Here is a 22,931-nt window from a genome sequence, read left to right on the forward strand (position 1 = left end):
GCTAAACTAAGCGTTACATATAACAAATAGCACCACAGGTCAATAAAGATGTGACTACACCGGCTACTCGATAACCACCGATATTCCGATTGGAAAGGGCACGCCTATCGACTGGAATCGAGTAATCAAAGTAACAACAGGTAGTTGTCCCGCCCTGGCGGTAAGTCAGTTGATAAATTCGCCTCGGCATTACAAAATACCCGCAGAGTGCTAACATCGCGTTTTCAGATACTTAAAGTAATTAAAAGCATTATAATATGTGGCGTTTTTTTTTTTGTATTCGTTTACCGCGCAACATGCGTGTTCTAACTGGACCGTAGACTTGTGAAATCTTAACTTTAAGACCCTGTTCCCAAATATTCTCCAAGCAAACGTATTTGAGTGCCTGTGTGTGTGTATCTACCGAGCAAAAATATATATATCGTACGACTGACAGCGGGGTAACCAGCAATAGAAACATTCGTTTGGTATCTTCAGATACTAAGATACAATTGTATCTCGAAATGCAACTACCCACACATGCACACGCACACACACGCAAACCGGCACTGACACGTGTTGATGTGCTGCACTTGTGTGCGTTTTACCCATCTGTTGATTGCGACCTTGCTAGTAAATAATTACCTTCTAATAAATTATGATACACAATAGGAACCCACTCACCCACATATGTATCTAATTATGTAGGAATGTGGACATAAGGTCCATTTTTATGCCAAAATGCCAATCTTCTGACCTCTAGCTCTCTCATGTACGCTTTTAATAGGTTGTACTAAAATGAAAGCGAGCAAACTCTTAGTTTTCCCGGAATCTTGATCATTGCAAAGGCAGTTTCGCGTTGAAGAAAACGAAAGTGGTTATTGCCTTTTTTGGCGGTATTTACTAAATTTAAAATAATTTACCTTAGAATTTACGGTGCAAAAATGATAACAAAAGAAAGATATCATACAAGGTTTATGTTGAAATGTACAACATTAAATGATAAATGAGGGATTTTCTCAAACTTGTAATTCGTGAATATTTGGCTTTTTGGCACGATGTAAAAGTGAATCGAAAATTCGCAGGAAATTGTTCGCCTGATCCATTTGTTAAAGCATGACTCAATTGTTATACATAGATATGTCTTTATATATGCGCAGGGGTAAACTTTGTTGACGTGGGTTTGAGTGTAAGATGAATCATCTCGAAGTGAGCACAAATGTTCTGTTGCCATGGAAAAGCCCTTTCTGATGATAATGGACCGCAGAAATCGGCGATAAAGGCAATAAAGCCATTGTTCTGATTATTTGCGCTGCGAGGAGCCGCTGAAATCTTGTCCAAACAAATTGAGCTTTTTGGTTGAATATTTCCCAAGTGGTACCAATCCTGAATACATCGTATATAAACTGTTTATATTAACCAATTAAAAAAGTTTTCAGGACAGTCATTACAAAAGGCATTGTGCAAATATACTCGAATTTATATAATATATTCAGGTCTAACATTTGTTCTCGTTCCCATTAAGTCAGGCGGCGTCGCACTGTCTGAAGCAAAAAATTACAAATTACAAGTAACACGCATGACCCGCAGCTATATTGTGCATATATAATATGTGTAGCTAAAAGGGAAAACCCAAAGTTAATATATATGAATGTATGCAGTAGGTTGTGAGCCAGAAATGGGTGTAGCATACATACAAGTGGAGAAAGTCTACATTGGCGACATTTCATTGGGACTATTATGCGGTCTTTAGGGACGGTTTATTATCGCTGAGTTTAATAAGTTTATTGGATGGGCAGGAACTTGATGAAGTTAAATTTTCCATTGGATGGTATTCGCATATTTCATATGGCCACATATCGCTCTAAATTGCTCAAATTATAAAACTTTTCTTATCCACAACAGCGATCCACAACCAACACTCGATAAGTCGAACCCATTTGATGGGATTTCAAAGTATATAAAAGTTAGAAAAGTAGAACTTGAAGTTTGGTTTGTTCATTAGCACGTTGTGTTGCGCAGTGTATCCAAAGTTTCGGTCCATAGCCGCTAGTACATTTTATGTGAGCCCCAATCTTTAGCATATTCCCATGTGTATGGTATCCAAATAAGCGTGTTGATCGTGACAGCTGATTAAATATCAAAACTATACATGGTACATGTGCATGTGTGTAAATATTTTCAATTTAATGAAACCCATTATTCCTATTTCGTTCTTTTCCAGTACTGAATCTCAATCACCGGAAATTATCCACAGTATAGAATCTCCCATCAAAATGTATCCCTTCGTAAGTTTTGATTCACATCCTGTAGATTTTAGTTATAAAAGCAATACCCATAATATTGATATATATTTTATTTATATATTTTATAACAATTTTGTATAACATCCTTTTTGGTACAAAAATGGAATCATTATTTTGCATGAGTTCGTTTTTAATCTCATTCATTTTTCTTGGAGATAGATGTCATTTGTGTGACTTCTGTGTTTAATCAGCTCCATGGAGTCAACTTGAATTCTACATTTTCCTACTTTTATAGGGTTCTGGAATGCCATCGCACCCCCCTACCTCCACTAACCACCACGAGCCACCACGGGCGCCCTTTGGAGCTGGTTGGGTGCCACCGACGCAGCAGAACTCGCCATACCCACCACCCTCCCAGCCACACCCACACTCACAGCCATCGCCCCATATGCATCCTCAGCAGCATCAGCAATATCCAGGCGGAGCTCCTGCTCCGTATCCACCTATGTCGGCACCGTACCCGTCCGCCGCCCCATCCTATCCACCATATCCCAACTCGAATCCTTACCCGGCACAATACGCTCCTCCATCGCACAATCATTATCAGCAGCCACCGGTGGCGAACAGTCCCTATCCCGCGGATCGTGGATACACACCGGCCATGACAGCCGGACATGATGCGGGCTATGGCTACGGAAACGGACAAGTACAAGGACATGGACATGGACATGGACATGGACATGGACATGAACATGGACATGGACATGGGCAAGGACATGGGCCAGGACATGGACATGAACATGGGCATGGATATGGGCATGGACATGGGCAGGGCTATGGGCATGGACAGGGACATGGGAATGGTCAGTTGTACGCGCATCGGTCACTCCCAGCTCACAGAGAGGTTGGTCATCAAATATTTGGACTCATGTCCACACCAACCACACTCCCACATCCTCAGTAGAATTTTTTCGGGGCGGGACTAAAAATAACATGTTCATCATACCCATCAGATTTGAGTGCATTTTGAATGATATTTGATTGTTCTTTCCAGGGAACTCCCACTGTGGTGCCGGCCGCCGGCTTCGATGCCGTCAAGGATGCTCACGACTTGCGCAAGGCAATGAAGGGCTTTGGAACGGACGAGGATGCCCTGATTAACATCATCTGTCGGCGAACCAACGAGCAGCGTCAGGAGATCCAGCGCCAGTTTAAGACCCACTTCGGCAAGGACCTCATCGAGGACATCAAGTCGGAGACGAGCGGCAACTTTGAGAAGCTCCTCGTCGGCCTGCTGCGTCCCATCGTGGACTACTACTGCGCCGAGCTAAACGACGCCATGGCTGGCCTGGGCACCGACGAGGAGGTCCTCATCGAGATCCTCTGCACGCTGTCCAACATGGAGATCAATACGATCAAAAACCAGTACTTACGATGTAGGTTCATCTACTTGGCTTATCCTTTTTTCATTGTGCTAATGGGGATTTTGATTTGCCAACCTTGTACAGTGTACGGCGCCCATTTGGAGTCTGAACTGAAGTCGGAGACGTCGGGCAACTTCAAGCGGTTGCTCACCTCCTTGTGCACGGCGGCGCGGGATGAGAGCGGTCGCGTGGATCCCGTGGCGGCCAAGAACGATGCCAGGGAGCTCCTGAAAGCCGGGGAACTGCGCGTCGGCACCGATGAGAGCATGTTCAACATGATCCTCTGCCAGAGGAACTACCAACAATTGAAACTGGTATGCCGTTTGATACTTAAGTACTTGATGTAATTGAAACCCCAACTTAATCCTACCAATCTGCAGATATTCCAAGAGTACGAGGGCATGACTGGCCACTCGCTGGAGAAGGCGATCAAGAAGGAGTTCTCCGGCGATGTGATGGAGGGCCTGATTGCCATCTACAGGTGCGTCACCAACAAGGCCGAATACTTTGCTTCGCGCCTGCACAAGGCGATGGCCGGCATCGGCACCAATGACACCCAGTTGATCCGTGTGATCATCACGCGCAGCGAGGTAGGCACATCTATATAACCATTATTCAAGTTGAACGGCCCTAAGATGTTGCAACGTTTTTCAGATCGATATGACGGACATTAAGGCGGCCTTCGAACGGCTGTACGGCAAGTCCCTCAAGAGCTGGATCAAGGTAAGGTGTATGCCATTCCTTGTCAGATATCTTTAATCATATAAAACCTTTCTTGCAGGGCGATACTTCGGGCCACTACAAGCACGCCCTCTACGCCCTGGTGGGTGAGCAGCGCTCCTCTTAAGAATCTCCGCATATATATGTATTATTCAAACCAAATCCGACGTGAAATCAATTATTCGAATATGTATTATCTCTTTTATGTATTCGTTCATTCACATACATACAACATACACGCCAACGGAGCCAGACAATTATGACCCACAACGTAGACTATAAGTGCTCACAAGTAATACCTGAACGGGATCAGACATTTGATACCTCTTTTAAGAAATGAACACGGGAACCTACCGTGGTTTATTAAAAGACCTTTGTATTTAAACGCGTTCGCAAAGACAAATATTATGGAAGTTCCTCTCGGACAACACTTGTTAATTACTTTAAATCGAAAAACCAAACGAGTAGCTTATATTTAACCAAGTGACCCCGGAAATGTTGCAATTAAAGCTATGCTTTCTACCTACCGACTTCGTCTCGACAGTGCCTCAATGTGACTATTGCCTACTTCAATTAAGCATTTAAAACTGCAATGACATACACTACGCAATATACGCATATTGAATCGATGAATCGTTTTGTATTCACTTATACACTATATACACATACTCGTGCTTGTAAGCGGGTTTTTAACTTCTAGTTCGCTCTCAATGGAATAAATTATGATACATGTATGTGGCAATCATCAATGGGACTTTTCCTTATCGATCGATCCTGGGTGGAAAGGTAATCCTGCATGGGGTTTATTTGAGCACTCGAACCTCGATGAACATGGAATCGTTGCGAAGATAGTTGCGACTGGTGATCACCTTGTGGGGTATATGGAAGTACTGGTTGCTCTGGATAAAATCATCGCTCTTCTTGCGCACGAAGATGGTCTTCACATAATCCTCGGCATCTGCCGCATTCGAGCACTGATCCCGGATGATGATCTCGGCCTGGAGGCGGCAGGGCCAGGCCAAAAGGGGGTCGTACTCCCCGGATAGAACGTTCAAGCAGGCGATCATGTTCCTGCCCTTCCAGGTGCCCTTGCCATTCAAGTATATGTCCAGCTGGTAAGGATATGTATAAATTGAGTATACCAAACAAGATCCGAACTCAACTCACCCGCAGAGCGTAGCCAAAGGCTTTGTTGGAGAACATGGCGCTGTGGAGTATGGAGTCGTACTGCTTAGACTCTTCCAGTTTTTTCGAGTAGTCCTTGATGCGCCAGATCAAGTGTCCTGGAAAGCGTGGCGTTATATTTCAATTACTATGTACATATATTAAACCAAAACATACCCCTAATATTCTGCACACTGGCAATCCGCTGCTGCATGGCCATTTGGGTCTCCAAATCGGATATATTCTGCATGGTCTGATGCAGAGCTCTATCCAGTTTATCGCAACGCTCCTCCGTTTCGCACACAATGTTCTTCACATTCTTCACCTCGTAGTCCAGTGTGGCCTGCTTTGAAGTCACATAGTCACTGTTGCCCAGTTTGGTTTTGATGTCCTCATTGATCTGCTGCAGGAATTCCTCGATCTGAAAGAACTTTTCCCTAAGGATTTGAAGTTTGAAGGTTTTAGAACGATCTCATAGCTCTACTTGAGTAGCAGGCACTTACCGATTGAGCCTCTCGTTTTCGAAGATCAGCTCCTCCAGCTTCAGGATGTTGTCGTTCAGCTGGTTCTGGTGATAGGTCACGTCCGCCGAGAGTTGGTTGACCAGCTTGGTAGCCTCATCCAGCCTGGACTCCACTTGCTCCTTCAACGACTTCGATGGGGTGGATATATGTATGTTAAAGTGTAGATATATGAAAAGTAAGTAGCACTCGCTCACCTGTGTGATATCACAGCAGTACTGGACATCCAGCTGGTTCTGTTCGATGGCAAAGGCCTTGCGGCTGGTTTCCTCCTCCATCTGGCGACGCAGATCGTCCATCGCCTTCTCGGTTTCCCGGGTCCAGTCCTCGACGACCTGGTTCTGCTTCCGGATGTTGCCCACATCGGTAATGAGGTGCAGGCGCTGTCGTATCTCCTCGTTGAGAACGGAACGAATGGTGCCCACGTCCTGTTCGATGACCAGGAGACGCTGATCCGACTGGCGATCCAGGCGATCCATGCTGACACTCATGCGCTGCTGGCTGCTCAGGTTGTGCTGGTTGCGGGGACACTCCTTCAGATGGGATCGCATCCGGATGCGGGGGATGAAGGCCTGACAGCCGTTGGGACACTCCTCCAGCACCTGGCCGCAGTGGATCAGGTGTTCCTGCAGTCGCATCCAAAGGGGAGTAATGTAATAGTAATCAAAGGTGGACTGATAAGTTGGGCGATTATAACCGTGAATGTCTGGGCATCGAACCACTCGTTGCAGAAGAGGCACGAGGACTTCTCATACTTGACTATGGTCGTCGATTTGGGCTGGCTTCCGTTCTGATTCTGCTCAGTTAGGTCCCTTCTCGACGACGACTTGGTCAGAGACATTATATTGAATGGAATTTGGGTGGAAAAATCCAACTTTGGATCAGCAAATTTTCTGGCGCTACAAGTTCCGCCCTATGCACACTAAACTCAGCCGAAAATGATTAAGAATTTCCTTCGGCATAGTCATACGCGGCACACACAGCACACACAGCACACACCGACGTGGTTTAGATATAGCTTTGCACATGTGTTAGCATTAGGGCGTCCATGGAATCTAAACGACAACCTCGAGCTGATAGCACTGCCATTTGGTGTGATTACTGCTATTTCGAAATGCGAGAGCCACCGACCACTCGTATTGACCACTACTAACTTGGCGAACCACTCTTCGTCGACCGGAAAAGCACAGCCACCAAGAGGATCCACTGTCTACTGAAATCGTTACCGCCACCAGATCTCGCAGCGAATGCGACTATATGCGTATATGTACCTGCGAAATGCCCATATCTGCCGTTGTGCAAACATATTCGGAATTCGAGGCAGATATCATTATCAATGAAAACGGCCCCACAATCAAAACGTTCGGTATTGCAGCAGCAATGAAAATGGTAACGACGCCATCAACCAGATAACCGTGAGATGGGCGGCACTGGGCGTGGGCGAGGGTGAGGGCGTGGCAGTGGGTATGGTCGACCCAACAGGTGCCCTACGTAGCTTGGGCTTGAGGTGCGTTTATTGGCTCGCCCTAATTTATGGCATCGAAACTGGGGCAACATTTGGATTCATTATCGATTGCATTTTTGAAACCCAACCATTTTTCCCAGTGTAGTTGCACTTGCCCTCAATAAGTCGCCGGGATTATGATAAAAATGTTATCAGCATAACATGTTGTACTTCCAGTTGATTGCGTGCGGTAAAGCATACGATTTCAAGGTTCTCGTTTTGGGAAAATTGAGATATTTTCCTGCCTCTGAGGTGGCTAGAAGTCAAACAATAACCAAGTTTCAACAAAAATTTGTTTATCTAACAAAAAAAAAGTGTATACATAGGGAAATAAATAAATTAGGGGTATAAAAACTATAGCCTATCGTCGATTACAAGTATGTGGACTCGAACTTCTGGCGCATCTTAAGTTGTCGTTGTTTTCCGGGAAAAATGCTGAAACTCTTTATGTTGAGCGCCCTCTGGAGCATTCGGATGGTGTAGTCGGGTACCAGGCAGGCCACACAGGTCAATATGATCCACAGCCAGACCGGCAGCGAGGCCAGCAGATTGTTGTAGGCCCAGTAGATGTCGGTGTCGTAGTCCCTGGAATATTACATGCACATATAATATGGAATTATATTATAGTAAACGTGAAATGGGAACAGGCAGAACTCACAGATTGATTACGTTGTAGATAACCGTTGTGACTATGAAGCCCACAATCGAAATGATAATGGTGAATATGTACCAGAAGGACAGGTACATCGACTCGAGCCACAGCTTGAGATTGACGACCACCACCACCGTCCACATGAGGAGGGTGCCGAAGCAGGAGAAGGCCACCGTCTGTCCGTAGTTCAGGATCACGTTGTTGTAGGAGAAGAGGCAGAAGGCGAAGTAGAATATGATCACGCTGTGGTAGATGGCGAACAGGACCCACATGAGGAAGTACGGCCAGTGGAGTTGCTTGTTGTCCGTGTTCTTCTTGTACAGCTGCGGTGTTCTGTGCCAAGTTGTTCAAGTTTAGTACATATACGATTATATTAATTAGCCATGTTACCTCATCAACTTCTCCTCGGTGTATGGCTTCTCGGAGATGGCGATGAACAGAATGGGCAGCGAGGTGTATATCACATTGTACAGGGTGAGGAATAGCGAATCGTAGACGGAGGACGAGGAGAACAGCGTGTGGAACTGGAACAGGAACATGATGCCCATGAACACGATGTTCTTGTAGAAGAAGTACAGCACCAGCAGGGACAGTCGGACACTGTGATAGTGTCCATGGACGAGGAGCAGTCTCTTGAGCATGCAAAACTTGGCGAAGGCAAAGTCCGCACATCGTGCCGCCTGCCTGCCCTCGCGTCCCATGATGCCAATGCCCACGTGGGCCTCCTGGATCATGGACACATCGTTGGCGCCGTCGCCAATGGAGGCCGTGTTGTAGTTCTCGTTGGAGGACTTGATCAGTGACACCACCTCGCTCTTCTGCAGCGGACTGAGGCGGCAGCACAGCACCGCCGTGCACTTGACAGCCACATCCCGGAACTCCGAGCTGGCCTCCGCCAGGGCCACGCCCAAACTCTTGCCGTCGATGAGCAGGGCGCACTGCTGGCCAATGCCGAAGATGATCTCGCGGTCCAGGGCGTTCAGGTGCAGCAGCATTTCCTCCCTGTTCTTGCAGTCCATGATGAAGTACTTCTTGGCATCGGGCGGAATGTGGCCACAGGACAGGGCTATATTCAGGGCCGTCTCCACCTTGTCGCCCGTTAGCACCCAGATTTTAATGCCAGCCGCCTGCAGGGACACCAACGTGTCGGCCACGTCGTCCTGCAGCGCATCCTCCACCGCTGTCGCACCGAGCAAATCCAGATCTTCGCAAGGAACACAAAGTGCAAACAAAATGAATACGTTGTCTTTGAAAGCCAAGCACTAGTACTCACTGCTTTCGATTTTGGCATAACACTCCTCGCTGAGCTGCTTGCGATTCTCGAGTGAGCTGTTCGCCTGTGCCAGCTCCACCAGGAAGTCCTGGTACTCCTCCTCGCCAATCAGCCGCCTGGCAATGGCCAGTGTACGCAATCCCAGTCGAGCGAAATCACTGATGTGCGCATCCGTCTTCGAGACCAGATCGGCTGAGCTGTTGGCGCACAGTGGAAAGACATAGCTCTCGGCACCCTTGGTGTAGATCCACCGCTTGCCCTCCGTATCGCGGACAATCACGCTCATGCGCTTGCGATCCGACGTGAACTCCAGCACATGGAGGCGCTGGAAGGTCTCCTCCCTGGGCTTGGCGAACGGCCGCTTGTAGTCCATGTGGGGCGGCACAATGCGCACACGGAGTGTCTCGTCATCGTCGCCGGTGTAGACCATGCCCAAGTTGGCACACGCCTCCACCAGGGCCTTCTCATCCGGACTGGAGGCCTGATAGTCCAAGGTGCTGCGGTTAGGGATGTGCAATTAGGATGCTGCCCCAGTGATTTGCTTAAGTCCACTTACAAGATAAAGTCCCGGATCTCGTTCTTCCGGCGCTGGGACTCAGCGCGCACCAGAATGGTGGGCTGGCGGGTGAAGGTGGGCGCGGCGTAGGACTCCCGGGAAGTGGTGCTCGGCGAGCGGAAGAGCACGCTGGCGGGCGGGGTGCTGGCGGTGACCGGGCTCGTGAGGTAGGCATTGGGTGCGCCATAGGAGTGGGCCCGTCGGTGACCCGGCGCCTGGCCATTGGGCGCTTCCCAGGACTGCTGCAGATCCTTCTCCGAGGTGGAGCGTCGGAATTGCAGCGAAATGGGTCGAAAGTTGGGTGTGGCCTCCACACCGTTGGTGGCCCCATTCAGGTCCGTCTGGCTGGCGTTCAGATCGCTGGCGGCACCATTGTGCGTCCGATTGGCGCGCGCAAAGTTGGGACTCCTCTTGACGACCACCGGACGCTTGCGCCGCTCCACGCCATAGCCGTCGTCGGAAACCAGCAGTGGATTAACGTCGGATGAAGTGGTCGTTGAGCTGACCCCATTGGGATGCGCCGACACCGAATTATCGATGGTGTGGCTCACATTTAGCTCGCTCTGCTGACTAGCATTGTGGCTCTCCTCGGTGATGTCCGAAATGGAGTACATCTCCGGCGGACCCGACTTGATCGCCGTCACCGGCTCCCGTTTGGCAGCGCCCGCATCCGCCTCCTCCAGCGATCCGGAGGCCACCTGCACGGTGTGGCATATGGACAGGGCCTGGAAGAAGACACGCTGGCTGGCCTGCAAGGACCAATGACAAAGATTAAGGAGTGGTGTTAAAAATATAGGGTGTGAAGAGACTCACGGAAAACCTATTGATGTCCAGAAGCGCCTTGGTCTCCTCATCCTCCAGCCGCGTCTTCTTGAAGAGGAACTTGCTGCCATTTATGGAGCACTGCTGGAAGTTCATCTCGTTCTTGGTCAGCGTGCCCGTCTTATCCGAGAACAGTATATTGATCTGGCCCAGTTCCTCGTTCAGATTGGAGGTGTTGACCACGCATGGCTGATCCGTCTCCGTCTCGTACAGCTCAAGGTCCCACTCCATGAACCAGCTGCCGATGACGCGCTGCAGCTCGATGGTCACGTACAGGGAGATGGGTATCAGGTAGTTGAAGAGGATCAGGAACGACAGGTAGTCCTGCAGGAACTGCTTCACACTGTAGCTATCCGTCGCATCCCCCAGATAGAACAGCTTGGGTATCACAAATAGTTCGTTGTACCTGCGTATCAAATATATTGCTTACTTGGTTATTTAAACAATTTACGAGTGAATGAACTCACCTCTTCAGGAAGTACAGCAGGGTGACGATGGCGATCAGGGCGAGAAGGATGACGATCAGGAAGCGATTGATGTACGTCTCGCTGGAGGCGTTCTTGTTCCGGGTGAGCCGGCTGTTCAGCTGCAGCTTGGAGATCATGCCCGTGTAGACGGCGCAGCCGATGACGCACTCCGTGTTCTTCACCCGCGATCCGCGGAGCAGGACATTCTCGGCGGACAGCGGCAGCACCCGACCATCGCCGCCCTTCAGCTCGATCTTGCCATTGAAGCTATACAAATCGGTGGTGGGACTCTCGCACTCGATCATGCCCAGCTTGTGCATCTCCGGCAGGTCGACGGTGGGCAGATCACGCGGCACCAACAGCGTCTTCAGGTTGGACTCCCCGTCCAGGTTCGCCGTGGTGATGAAGCACTTGCCATGCGGATCGGTGGATCGCAGCAGCACCAGATCGCACGGCACATCGCAGTCCCGCTCCACGACGATCAGTTCTCCGGGTATCACGTCCTCCGACTTGATTATCGCCTCCTTGCCATCCCGGATGACAGTAACTAAAGTATTAGGAAATATATGTATTGATTAGCATTATCAATGAATAAGAGTAAAACATGTTATGAATGAATTTCTAATAAGTAGTTTATTTTTCACCCACCTGGCGAGGAATTGACCACATTATCAGTTCTATATCGCAGGATATCTTCATATCCTTGCTTAGCAGCGGTCACAGCAATTACAAATACTAGAGGTAAAAGTGAGGTCATCGGCGACACTGGACTATCTGAAATTAAAGAAAAAAGAAATAAATATATATAAGAAATACTATAATATGAACTTCTTGTATATTTACCAATTAAAAGTGATATAATTGTCATCACCAGGAAGTAGAAATTCGCAATGCGGCGAAATTGCTCCAGTAGATTTTGTGGCAGGAATGTGATAAGTGTGTATTTGGTGGACTTGATGCGATTCTGGCCCTTTGGCCTTTTCTTTTTGACATCCTGGGGGCCGCCGATTTGTATTTGCAGCCAATCATTTGCTGTACTAACTCTGGAGCCCTGGAATACAATTAATAACAAATAAATGACAAGGAATAGTGTGAACTAGAGCCCATCGGAAAACGTTGGTAGACCTCTGGAGATAAGAACTCAAATTATCGGAGTGTTTATGAGTTTTGCTAATGAATCAGCGTCCATTTTTGGCCACTGCCTGATGGCATTGATTGTCAAATTCCTTAAAATGTTTACTATTAAGATTAATTAACTTATTCCGCCAGAAAAATGTCCATCAAGTTGCTTATAAAGCAAGCTACAGTTCATTGATCGATAGAAAAGCGTCTAACTAACCGAGTTTTCTATTAAATTGTAATTTGAAGAGATTCCCAGAATATCAAATCTTTCAGAGATAAAATTTAGCAACAAAAGAGCAGAAATAACAGCACTATACTATGTACTTTGTTGGTGAAGAGCTTGCGCAATCGCCTAGCAACTTAAGTAAATATCACGCATACGCCACATAGGCCAGATGTAATCTTATAGTAAAGAATCGCCACATTAAACTCAAAACAGATAATTCCAACGGCTGAGTTTCTTGAAAGTAGGAAGTAATAAGAAAGTGCTATTTTGGGGGGTATTCTTGGTTTATTAACCACACACACCTTATGCCAATTCCATAGGAAGGCGTCCTTGAGGTGAAAGGATTCCTGATCGGCCCACGGTGTCTGGCGGTGGGCTCCAATCCGGTCAATGCGTCGAAATCCACTGAGATGGTCATGGCCAAGGAAATTCATGGTTCCTCATTCTAGGATTGGCGCATTTGGTAGCGGTGTGACCACTGACGCGCCCGATCATCGCTCACACAGCTTTTGCCTCAGCCTCACGCCGGTAGCTGATTTTTCCGGACAAGGGGAAATAGTTGTTCCTTTTTCTTGTTTTCTCTTCTGTTCTTTTGTTGTTTTTGTTGTGTACGACAATTCTCGTGTTTTGGGGCAATCACATTTTCAAACACCTGCTTGTTTATGCGGTCACTCGCTATTTGGCTATTGTTAATTATTGTTTATTCACCGACATTCGGTCGCACATAGCTCTTGTATGCACAATGGAGCGGACCTCTATGATGTACGTATTAATGAGGGGTTTTTTTACAAATCTAACTATCTAAGTAGATATGTTGGAATGTTGAAAACGATCTGCTGTTTACGTTTCGTTATGGAGTCTAAGCACTGTGTCAAGTAGCCAATAACGTGGAGCATTTGCATACGGTCCACCCTAATGCACATACACCCATTTGTATATTTATCGACTTTTTCTCAGCGCACTTAAGTGTATAACCTTAAAACGATGTTAAGTGGGCAATTTTAACACTTCAATTGAACAGTTCTATGGTGCACGTCCACGACCATTGAATCCACATATGTAGTTATACACATTTGTACTCTATATCAGTGCGTATTTGCACACGAATTTACATAGATAATATCCGTACTATCCACTCCACTTGTACTCCACTCACTGCGTATCTATTCTATATCACAACACTCAATGTCCTTCCGAGATACATTGTATGTACATATGTGTAGTCTAACAACTAGTGGATCGCGATCGCGAGAGAGCCGCCTGATGTGCGCCAGTGCAAAGCCGTTCTCACACTGAGAATTCGATCTGCATTTCTATGGCTATTCGGATGCCATACCTATACCCATACCCAAACCCATACCTATACCCCTAGTCATTCCCATTCGGATTCCCATTCCATTTCCCATTCACAGCTTCAACAAGAGAGAACGCTATAGTCGACTTCCCCGACTATCTGATACCCGTTACTCAGCTAGTGGAAGTGCGAAGGCGAGTCTTCATCACTGACAGTTTTTGACGGTTTTTGGGCGTTAGAGTGGGCATGGCAAAAAGTTTTTTTGACAATTCGATACAAATTTACAAGACTAATACAAAAATAAAAAAATATTAAAAAAATTTTCAAGTTTTGGCCGGTTTGTGGGCGTTAGGGTAGGCGTGGCAACAATTTTTTCTGCAGATCGATAGAAATTTACAAAACTAATAAGAAAATGCAAAAATATCAAAACATTTTTCAAAAATGTAGGCGCGGCAGTTTTGGGCGGTTTGTGGGCGTTAGAGTGGGCGTGGCAACATGAATCGACAAACTTGCGCTGCGTCTAGGTCTCTGGAGGCTGTATGCTTACTCTCAACTTTCTAGCTTCTATAGTTCCTGAGATCTCGACGTTCATACGGACGGACAGACAGACGGACAGACAGACAGAAAGACGGACGGACAGGCGAACATGGCCAGATCGACTCGGCTATTGATCCTGATCAAGAATATATATACTTCATATGGTCGGAAACGCTTCCTTCTGCCTCTTACATACTTTTCAACGAATCTAGTATACCCTTTTACTCTACGAGTAACGGGTATAAAAATCGGTCGTACTGCCGCAGCTTCACATTCAGTTCAGTTTCACATTCAGCTTCGGGCATCCAATAAAAAGCTCGAAAACTTATTGACGTCGCCAGTTCAAGTTTGCGATGTACCGACACACGATGAAATTCAGGCACCCAGGCACCCAGGCACTCAGGCACTCAGGCATTCAGACATTCACACATTCGGCAACTAATAGGTTCAAAGTGCATAGTTAATTTGGCGTATTGTCAATTCGATGACGTCCCACTCAAATCAAATCTCATCAAACTCAATTGCTTAAGATCTTGCACTGACTTCTCATTAAATAACTTTTACTGAACATACTATTTCAAAAGGAAGTTCGTATTTAGAAAACATAAATGTATGTACTTGGGTACTTGTACTTAAAAGCCATTGTTTATCTTCAAAGCCAATAAAAATGAATTCTCTTGAAAAGTCGAATGTTGATAGATTACAAAACGAGTAAATGAAGTACGTAAGCACTGATAAAGTTCAGTGTAGCCACACTGAGTTCTTTATTATATTTCAAAACAAACCCCATTTTAATTCATAAACACCTCACTTTCACGTATTACCTAGCTAAACTTGGTAGTTTTCCATTAAGTAGAGCCAAACAGTTTTTAAAGTAATTAAAAATAAGCATTTTCAGAGATTCTTATTCTGAAAAGCGTAAGCTTTCCCATAAATTGTTTAAATAATAAAGCAGCGTAAAGCCAACCCGTCGTATACGTAATTTCTGTGCATGACTCACACGATAACCACAAAAGTCGATCAGTTGGCTTAAAAGAGGGTATAACCCAAATATATTTTGAAAAACCAACCATTGGGGTAGATTAAAAACCCATTTGAAAGACTCCGGGTTTCCAACGCACCCAGAGAATTGAGCGATGGAGTTCTGAGATTATAAAGTTGCAATCCACTTTATCTAAGCGACGCTATCTCTTTTTCACTCGCATATCGACAAACGACGTTGCTTTATAGCCGCTTATCTAATATATAGAAATTCGTTGATGGATATGGCGACACACTCACATAGTTGATGGAAAACCTTAACAATGTTCACTGTTTGTCCCTGTCGATATTACACAACATCGAGTACTGAGTACTGAGTACATCGAAGTGCTGAGTGCTGAGGACTCACCCTTTTCTGAAAAAGTCTCTCGAAGAACTGGCCCATGATGATGCCTTGATTTTATCCACTGCGATTGGGGCTTAAATCCTCACGAGGTTCATATACAATCGTTGGCAATTTGGGGACAATGTGACACCGACGCGAAACAATAGCATAACTGACTAAAACTGACCGATTTCTGTATCTCTCTAAAATACTTCGTTACCACGAATTCGTCGTATTGCTTATCGGTAATAACAGTTTTTTTTTTGTCGCTTTTTTCCTTTTTGTTTTTGTTTTTATTTGAAACCAATAGCCGACTAGCCAGGTAATCTCTTTGCTAGATTCCGATGAGTAAGGTATTTCCGATCAGTTTGGTTTTGGTAATAGCCGAACCTCGCACACTCTCGTTCAGGATAGACCAATCCTCTCCGAGGTGGGCGTAATAGTGTTCCATCGAGTTACCATGATTGCTGCACTCGGTGCGGCATTCTTACTATATGATTGTTATGATACGCAACACGTTGGCTATCTATCAGATGGGTGAATGCATTCGCATTCAACTACTTTGCTTTTGAGTTCACAACGAACAACGAACGACGTCCACGTGGACAGAGCCTCCGTCCGGCAAAACGCACTTGCCCAACTGATATCCGTGCCGGAGCAGCGGGTCCATAATCCCATATCCTCAGCCAGTATATGGCGAGGAGAATAGTGTTCTCTTCTTGGAGCAGCCAGTGTGAAGCTCTCCGGAGCAGCGAAACCCACCCATATCTATCCGCCTATGTGTAGACTGCCAAAAAACTGATAAGATTATGGGTATATCTGAGGTGCCGGGCACCTCAGCTGACTAATCGACTCGGTGCTCGGGGAACATTTGAGCGGCATTTGGATGGCATTTGGATGGCATGTTTCCATGTTTCCCACTTGGGTTGGGTTCACTGTAGCGCCGAGCATGTATGTATGTTGGATATACCATCCGGCCTTTCGTCACCATGATCGAGGTAAATTTGTATCCGAACTCAACATCTTCTCGTCATTTTAGGGTCCATAAATTTCGATAAGAGATACGGATTTCGACGCCTTCCAGGGGGAGTAGTTTTATCACAAAGCTTTATCACGGCAAAGGCCACATGCACTGGAGAAAGATGGCTTTACCACCTCGTATTTCACAATTTAATTAGCGCATTAAGTCTTGAAAATATTGTATTGAAAATAGTTTTGTAAACTCAATAACTTGGTTTTTAATTTTTTAAAAACATATTCTACCACACACACTATACCCAAATTCGTATGAAGCTGTGCAAATTTGTTGCGGAATGTAAAAATAACCGAATGCCAGGATGTGTGCTTTTATGTGATATCTCTGCGATGGGCAAACCTACCATGTTTCTGGTGACAAAACTGAGTTTGAAGTGCTTGACGAGTTTGAAGTGCTGTGTCGGTTTGCACCCGAGGTCCTCGAGCCAAACAAACGGGTAAACAAACGGCGAGCCTAATGGGCGAAATAGTATATATAAGATCGCTATGGATCACAGATATCATATATATAGACTTCTGTATATATATATATATAGATTATTGTAGACCGAAACGAAAGGAAAGAGAGACCTTCCACGCGCAAACTGATCAATCGGCAAACTGTCGAAGAATTGTTGATACCGATACCACTAACAAAGTCGCCATTCATATACGCCAGCCTGACGGACCTTTCCATGCATGTTCATGTACAATATTCATATACACATATTTATTCATTCTCATAGCCAAACCCATACCGTACCGTACCCATACCATATCGCGCCCGGGGTCTTACCAACTTTCAGATATCCCTTTCCCGTTCGCAGCCAGTGCATTGCACTCTCCAATAGTTGGTAACGCCATGCTGGCCCACACGATCCTCAGAGCTGCTCTCTTAGCTGGTTTTATTTGTATTTTTGTATATTTGTATATTTGTTTTTTTTTCTGTTTTATTGGGGGGCCTTTCACAAGGCGCTCTCGCGAGCGAATAAGCCCGCGGGTTTGCCATTAGGCGAAGAGATAATGTCGATAGCAATATCTTATCGCCCAGCATTGAACGGACTCCGCAAACGAACACATATCCGTCGGGGCTTACGGACAAGCCTATCTGAAATCGTGCAACTTCCACCTTGACTCACTCATCCCGCCGAGCACGTCTGCATTGTCTGTGGCAACGCGAGTGTCCCATGACCTTATCACCTTAACACCTTATCACTGGCCACGCGATGATTCAAAGGTGAGCTATACGCAAATGGGACTAGCATTGTGCATCAAGATGAGGGAATCCATACTATAAAAGACCTTTTCATGCTTCGATTTCGGTTTAAGCTGCATTTCTGAGGAGTTATTAAGGCCGTGCTGCAAACACACCTGTTAAACAGTATGTTTTATATAGTAAACGTACAATGCGATCACTAAATTACTGAATATGATAGTTACATGAACTTTTATAGCCGTGGAAGAACAGAGGCCATGATCATAGGAATGAGCCAGCAATAAAAGCCAAGCCAACATGGCGGATGCGTAATATTTGAAACATATCTAATGCTACAAACATGTTTAGTATTTTCCCTATTTAGCACTTGTCATTGGAAGCAAAACCTACTAATAATGTACATTTTAAGTGAATTTTAAATTTAATGATGAACTGTTGATTTTGAATAGAATTCCAATAAACGAAAAATGCAAATTGTTTATATTTTAGCATTGCCGGAGGTGGAAACCCATTTCAACTTAAGCAAAAGCGTTATATCGTTAGCTGTTAATAAACAATAAGTTATTAGAGGATATCATCTAGTCGGGTCAATGGTTTATAGAAATGCACAGAAGCAGGGAGTCCAGAGCTCAAAGATCTTCGTTTATTATTGAAAACAGCCCCAAGTGCCACTGCCATAATCGAAGTGCTTCGCTGATTAGACCAGTGATTAGCGTAGTATGTAAACCGATATCAGCGGGATTAGATATGCGAATTTTAGGTAGGCGATAGAATTAATCAGTTAAGGGAAAGCGCTATCACAATTGGCATGAAGTAATCTTGAATGTTTGCAGCAGTTCGAGGTGGCTAAAGGAAATGGTTAAAATCAAAGACATGGCAGCCAATATTAAAATTCAATTTTATTACTAATCTGACATGATATGATTGCGTCTAATCTAAACTGCGAGAGTGCTGGGCTGGACTAATCTGTCATCGGCCAAACGACGGAAACAAGAATTTCTTCTTTTCAATGGGATAGCCATTGTGACAGGGCCACTTGGAAGCCAAATTGGGTTTTATATAAGTGGCGAATGGAACATTATCTTTATCATAGGCCAATTTATGTGGCTAATTCCGTTGGCCAACTACAGTTCAGTCCAACTTCTGCTCCGCAAGGCAGCACGCGTGCGCACCTCCTTCGATTCTTTCCACGGCTACCATGATCATCTGAATGAGCACAATTACACTGGATAGCTCATTAAACACTGGCACAAATGGCAGCTGGCAAGAAGAAGTCCGCGGATCCGCTGCGGATTAGGATTGGCGGCATCGAGAGTCGCCAACAGAAGCCACTCAACCGGGTGACCACCACCAAGTACACATGGTTCACCTTCCTGCCCCTCAACTTCTACGAACAGTTTCGGCGGGCCGTTTACTTCTACTTTCTGATCATCACAATCGTATCGTTTTTCGTAAGTAAGTACGGTTGCTGTTCGGCAATGGGGCACTTCTCAATGGTCAATACCCTTAACAACTAGATGAAACAATATCGCCGCTGGTTTCCCTGCTGCCGCTGCTCTTTGTCATGATCATTACGGCTCTAAAGGAGGGATTGGAGGACTATTCGAGAGCGAAAAGTGACAAACTTGTCAATACAGCGAGAGGTAAGCAAATCTATTTAACCCAATATGAGGGAAGCTTGGGGATTGATTGATAAACACTGCCCTCCGTATCTAGTAACTGTCATAAGAAACGGCAAGGAGGAAATCATAGACTCGCAGTTCATTGTGCCAGGCGATCTTGTGGTGGTGCGAAACGACGGGGATGTGCCCTGTGATCTGGTACTGCTTCAATCCTCTAGTGCGGATCGCAAATGCTTCGTGACCACGGCCAATTTGGATGGAGAGACCAATTTGAAGACCATCTGCGTGCCGCCAAACTACGTGCTTTCCGCCGATGATCATGAACTGCAGGGCAGGAATGGCAGGGATGGCATTGTGTGCGAAGCCTCCACCGCTGATCTCTACAGCTTCAATGGCCGTCTGGAGTTGAGGTCAGCGACGGATGATGCTGCAGGATCGAGCGGTGCCGACGCCCTGCCCCTGACCATTGATAATCTTCTCCTGCGCGGAGTCCGAGTCAAGAGCACCGAGCGGGTGGTGGGCTGTGCCATCTACACCGGCATGCACACCAAGTTGCAGCTAAATAGCCGCTACACCGGCAACAAGTCGGCGTCCAGCGAGAAGTACATCAACAGGTTCATGGTGGCCCTCATCGTGGGCATGATCGTGGTGGTGGTGGTTTTGTATCTCATCGAGCGGTGCGTGTATATCTAGAATGAGAGATCATGTCTTAAAATCCTTATTTGCAGTCATAAGGAGGTGAAGATCGCACCCACCATGCCGTACCTGGGCCCACCCACCGACTTAAATTCTGCGTGGCAAATCTTCGAGGACTTCCTCTCCTTTTTGCTGCTCTTCAACTACATGGTGCCCATTTCCGCGTACATGAACATCGAGGTGTACCGCATTTTCGGCATGCACTTCATGCACAATGATCTTCAACTGTACGATGAGGAAACCGATCAGCCCTGTCGGGTCAACGCGTCCAATCTGAACGAGGAACTCGGCCAGGTCAATATCCTATTCTCCGACAAAACAGGCACGCTCACCAAGAACCTCATGAAGTTCGTCAATTGCTATGTGTCCAACATCAATTATCAGCTCCAAAATACCCAACTTGTTTCAGAGGGCAACGGTGAAAAGTTTGAACTGCAAAATCTCGATGTAAGTACTGCATTTCTTCTATCGAAGCATATAGCCAAGAAAATATCCTTTTACTTCGCCTAAGGCTGATGCAGCAGTGCTTTTGGAGGCACTGACCGTGTGTCATACGGTGGAAGTGCTCCAGGAAGTGGGAGAGAAGACTCTGGAGTCGTCGGAGTCCGTGTCGGAACGAAGTCGCCTGATGAGCAGGAACATTGTTGACCGCTACCAGGCGTCCAGTCCGGATGAGAAGGCCCTCCTCGAGGGCTGTGCCAGTCTGGGTCTAGTGTACGAGGGCCAGCAGAACGATGTCCTCCACATCTGCCGGTATCCGAGCGCGGAGAAGCTGCAGTTCAAACGACTGCACGTTCTGGAGTTCAGTTCGGAGCGACAGCGGATGAGCGTCATTGTCAGAGATCAGAGCGGCATAATCTGGCTATATTCCAAGGGAGCGGAAAGCGCCATCTTTCCACGATGCAAGCCCAATCCTCTCGTGCAGCAGACGGACGCCCAGATAACGAAGTATGCCCAGAACGGCCTGCGCACCATGGCAGTGGCACGGCGCACGCTGACCGATGCGGAGTTATCCCACTTCGAAGAGCTCTACCGGAATGCCAACACTCAGCTGAGCAACAGGAACGAACTAATAGCAGAGTGCTATGAAACAGTCGAGAATGGTAAGCAAATCCAAAACATTTGACTTTCAACAGTAAGAACTCTTAACTCTCCGCAGAGCTGGACCTGCTGGGTGCCACTGCCCTGGAAGACGCACTGCAGGAGGACGTGGGCGAGACCCTCGAGGCTCTGCAAGCGGCTGGCCTAAAGATCTGGGTGCTCACCGGCGACAAAGTGGAAACGGCGTACAACATTGGACTCGCCTGCCGCCATATTCCGCCTGGATCGAAGCAGCACTTCATCATCAATACGACGGATCCAGCAGAGCTGCTTGCCCGCCTGGAGATGATTGGCGATGACGGTCCGGAGGTGCTGATAATAGATGGAACCACCATAGCCGCCCTGCTGGCGCACACACCACGTCAGTTCGCCGATCTTGCCCTGCGTTGCCGAGCGGTACTCTGTTGCCGCCTAAGTCCGCTGCAAAAGTGCGAGATTGTGACGCTGATCAAGCGGCGTAAGAAGCACATTACGGCTGCGATCGGCGACGGCGCCAACGATGTGTCCATGATCCAGGAGGCGCACATTGGCATTGGGATCACGGGTCGCGAGGGAAAACAAGCCGCCCGATGTGCCGACTTTGCGATCGCCCGCTTCGAAATGCTGCGCCGCCTGCTGCTCGTCCACGGGCACTACAACTCGCAGCGCCTGGCCTTCCTGGTGCTCTTCTACTGCTACAAGAACATCATCATCACCGGGTGCATGGCCCTCTACCAGGTCTACGATCTGTACTCCGCCACAAACGTCTACAACTCGCTGTATCTTTGGCTCTTCGACATCGTCTACATCTCGTTTAGTTTCACGGTTCTGGCCATTTCCGATAAGGATTACAGCGAGGAGACACTGCTCAGGTAAAGATAGGATTATTGCCTGTTTTACAAGCGCATCATCTTACCCTGTTCCATTGCCATTACAGCCATCCTGAGCTATACAAGCCACTAGCCCACAACAGGCAAGCCTCGATGGGAGTTTTCAGTCTGTGGATACTCAACGGATTTGTCCAGTGCTTCATAATCTTCTACTTCACCTACGCCGTGCTCAACGATGCGAATGTCCTCTTCAATGGCGGACAGACGGCCAGTTTCCAGACCTTTGGCACCATGCTGATCACCATCATCGTGATTGTGGGCAACCTGAAACTGCTGCTGGTGGCCCGCTACATGACCTATCGCAACTTTGCCATGATCCTCGCCTCCATTGCCGCCTTCATGCTGACCACGTACCTCTACAACCTGTACTCCAGTGGCGAGCTGTACGACGTCTACAACCAGTTCCTCAGCTCGCTTCCCATCTGGCTGTTCACGATCATTTGCTCGGCAGCTTGCCTGCTGCCCGACTTTGTCATCAAGGTCGTTAATGATATGTACAGGAAAGTACCGCCCAAGAGTGGGCCAGTAGTCTAAAGACAC

General features: G+C 46.8%; 4 protein-coding genes across 8 annotated transcripts; 2 read left to right on the top strand and 2 right to left on the bottom strand.

Annotated features, from left to right (window-relative positions):
* The first annotated feature begins 146 nt into the window (after positions 1 to 146).
* On the top strand, positions 147 to 5,114 carry LOC122624063 (annexin B11). Of its 2 annotated transcripts, XM_043803492.1 has the most exons (8): positions 154 to 237; positions 2,204 to 2,267; positions 2,521 to 3,129; positions 3,280 to 3,661; positions 3,734 to 3,963; positions 4,030 to 4,239; positions 4,304 to 4,372; positions 4,431 to 5,114. In XM_043803492.1, exons 2-8 carry the CDS (start codon positions 2,256 to 2,258, stop codon positions 4,494 to 4,496), a joined length of 1,578 nt encoding a protein of 525 aa, XP_043659427.1. In that variant the 5' UTR covers positions 154 to 237; positions 2,204 to 2,255; the 3' UTR covers positions 4,497 to 5,114. The 2 variants fall into 2 exon arrangements, with proteins under 2 accessions (XP_043659429.1, XP_043659427.1); XM_043803494.1 differs by lacking the exon at positions 2,521 to 3,129 and having other exon boundaries at positions 147 to 237.
* Positions 4,984 to 7,254, bottom strand: LOC122624064 (TNF receptor-associated factor 3). Of its 3 annotated transcripts, none has more exons than XM_043803495.1 (6): positions 6,752 to 7,254; positions 6,252 to 6,680; positions 6,037 to 6,185; positions 5,711 to 5,970; positions 5,537 to 5,652; positions 4,984 to 5,481 (listed from the first exon to the last, which is right to left on the bottom strand). In XM_043803495.1, the coding sequence occupies exons 1-6, from the start codon at positions 6,893 to 6,895 to the stop codon at positions 5,173 to 5,175; spliced, it is 1,407 nt and encodes a 468-aa protein (XP_043659430.1). In that variant the 5' UTR covers positions 6,896 to 7,254; the 3' UTR covers positions 4,984 to 5,172. The 3 variants fall into 3 exon arrangements, with proteins under 3 accessions (XP_043659430.1, XP_043659431.1, XP_043659432.1); XM_043803496.1 differs by having other exon boundaries at positions 6,810 to 7,252; XM_043803497.1 differs by having other exon boundaries at positions 7,209 to 7,231.
* A 583-nt stretch (positions 7,255 to 7,837) lies between these two features.
* On the bottom strand, positions 7,838 to 16,261 carry LOC122623120 (phospholipid-transporting ATPase IF). Of its 2 annotated transcripts, none has more exons than XM_043802078.1 (10): positions 15,898 to 16,261; positions 12,172 to 12,379; positions 11,977 to 12,102; positions 11,329 to 11,875; positions 10,853 to 11,267; positions 10,040 to 10,788; positions 9,484 to 9,980; positions 8,601 to 9,414; positions 8,217 to 8,543; positions 7,838 to 8,143 (listed from the first exon to the last, which is right to left on the bottom strand). In XM_043802078.1, exons 1-10 carry the CDS (start codon positions 15,931 to 15,933, stop codon positions 7,930 to 7,932), a joined length of 3,933 nt encoding a protein of 1,310 aa, XP_043658013.1. In that variant the 5' UTR covers positions 15,934 to 16,261; the 3' UTR covers positions 7,838 to 7,929. The 2 variants fall into 2 exon arrangements, with proteins under 2 accessions (XP_043658013.1, XP_043658012.1); XM_043802077.1 differs by lacking the exon at positions 15,898 to 16,261 and adding an exon at positions 12,979 to 13,545.
* A 3,009-nt stretch (positions 16,262 to 19,270) lies between these two features.
* Positions 19,271 to 22,925, top strand: LOC122623735 (phospholipid-transporting ATPase IF). Its single transcript, XM_043803051.1, has 7 exons — positions 19,271 to 19,558; positions 19,621 to 19,746; positions 19,820 to 20,402; positions 20,454 to 20,868; positions 20,933 to 21,524; positions 21,581 to 22,373; positions 22,439 to 22,925. Exons 1-7 carry the CDS (start codon positions 19,357 to 19,359, stop codon positions 22,923 to 22,925), a joined length of 3,198 nt encoding a protein of 1,065 aa, XP_043658986.1. The 5' UTR covers positions 19,271 to 19,356.
* Positions 22,926 to 22,931: the final 6 nt, after the last annotated feature.

This window comes from Drosophila teissieri, chromosome X (assembly GCF_016746235.2).
Source record: "Drosophila teissieri strain GT53w chromosome X, Prin_Dtei_1.1, whole genome shotgun sequence".
Classification (NCBI taxonomy): Eukaryota; Metazoa; Arthropoda; class Insecta; order Diptera; family Drosophilidae; genus Drosophila; species Drosophila teissieri.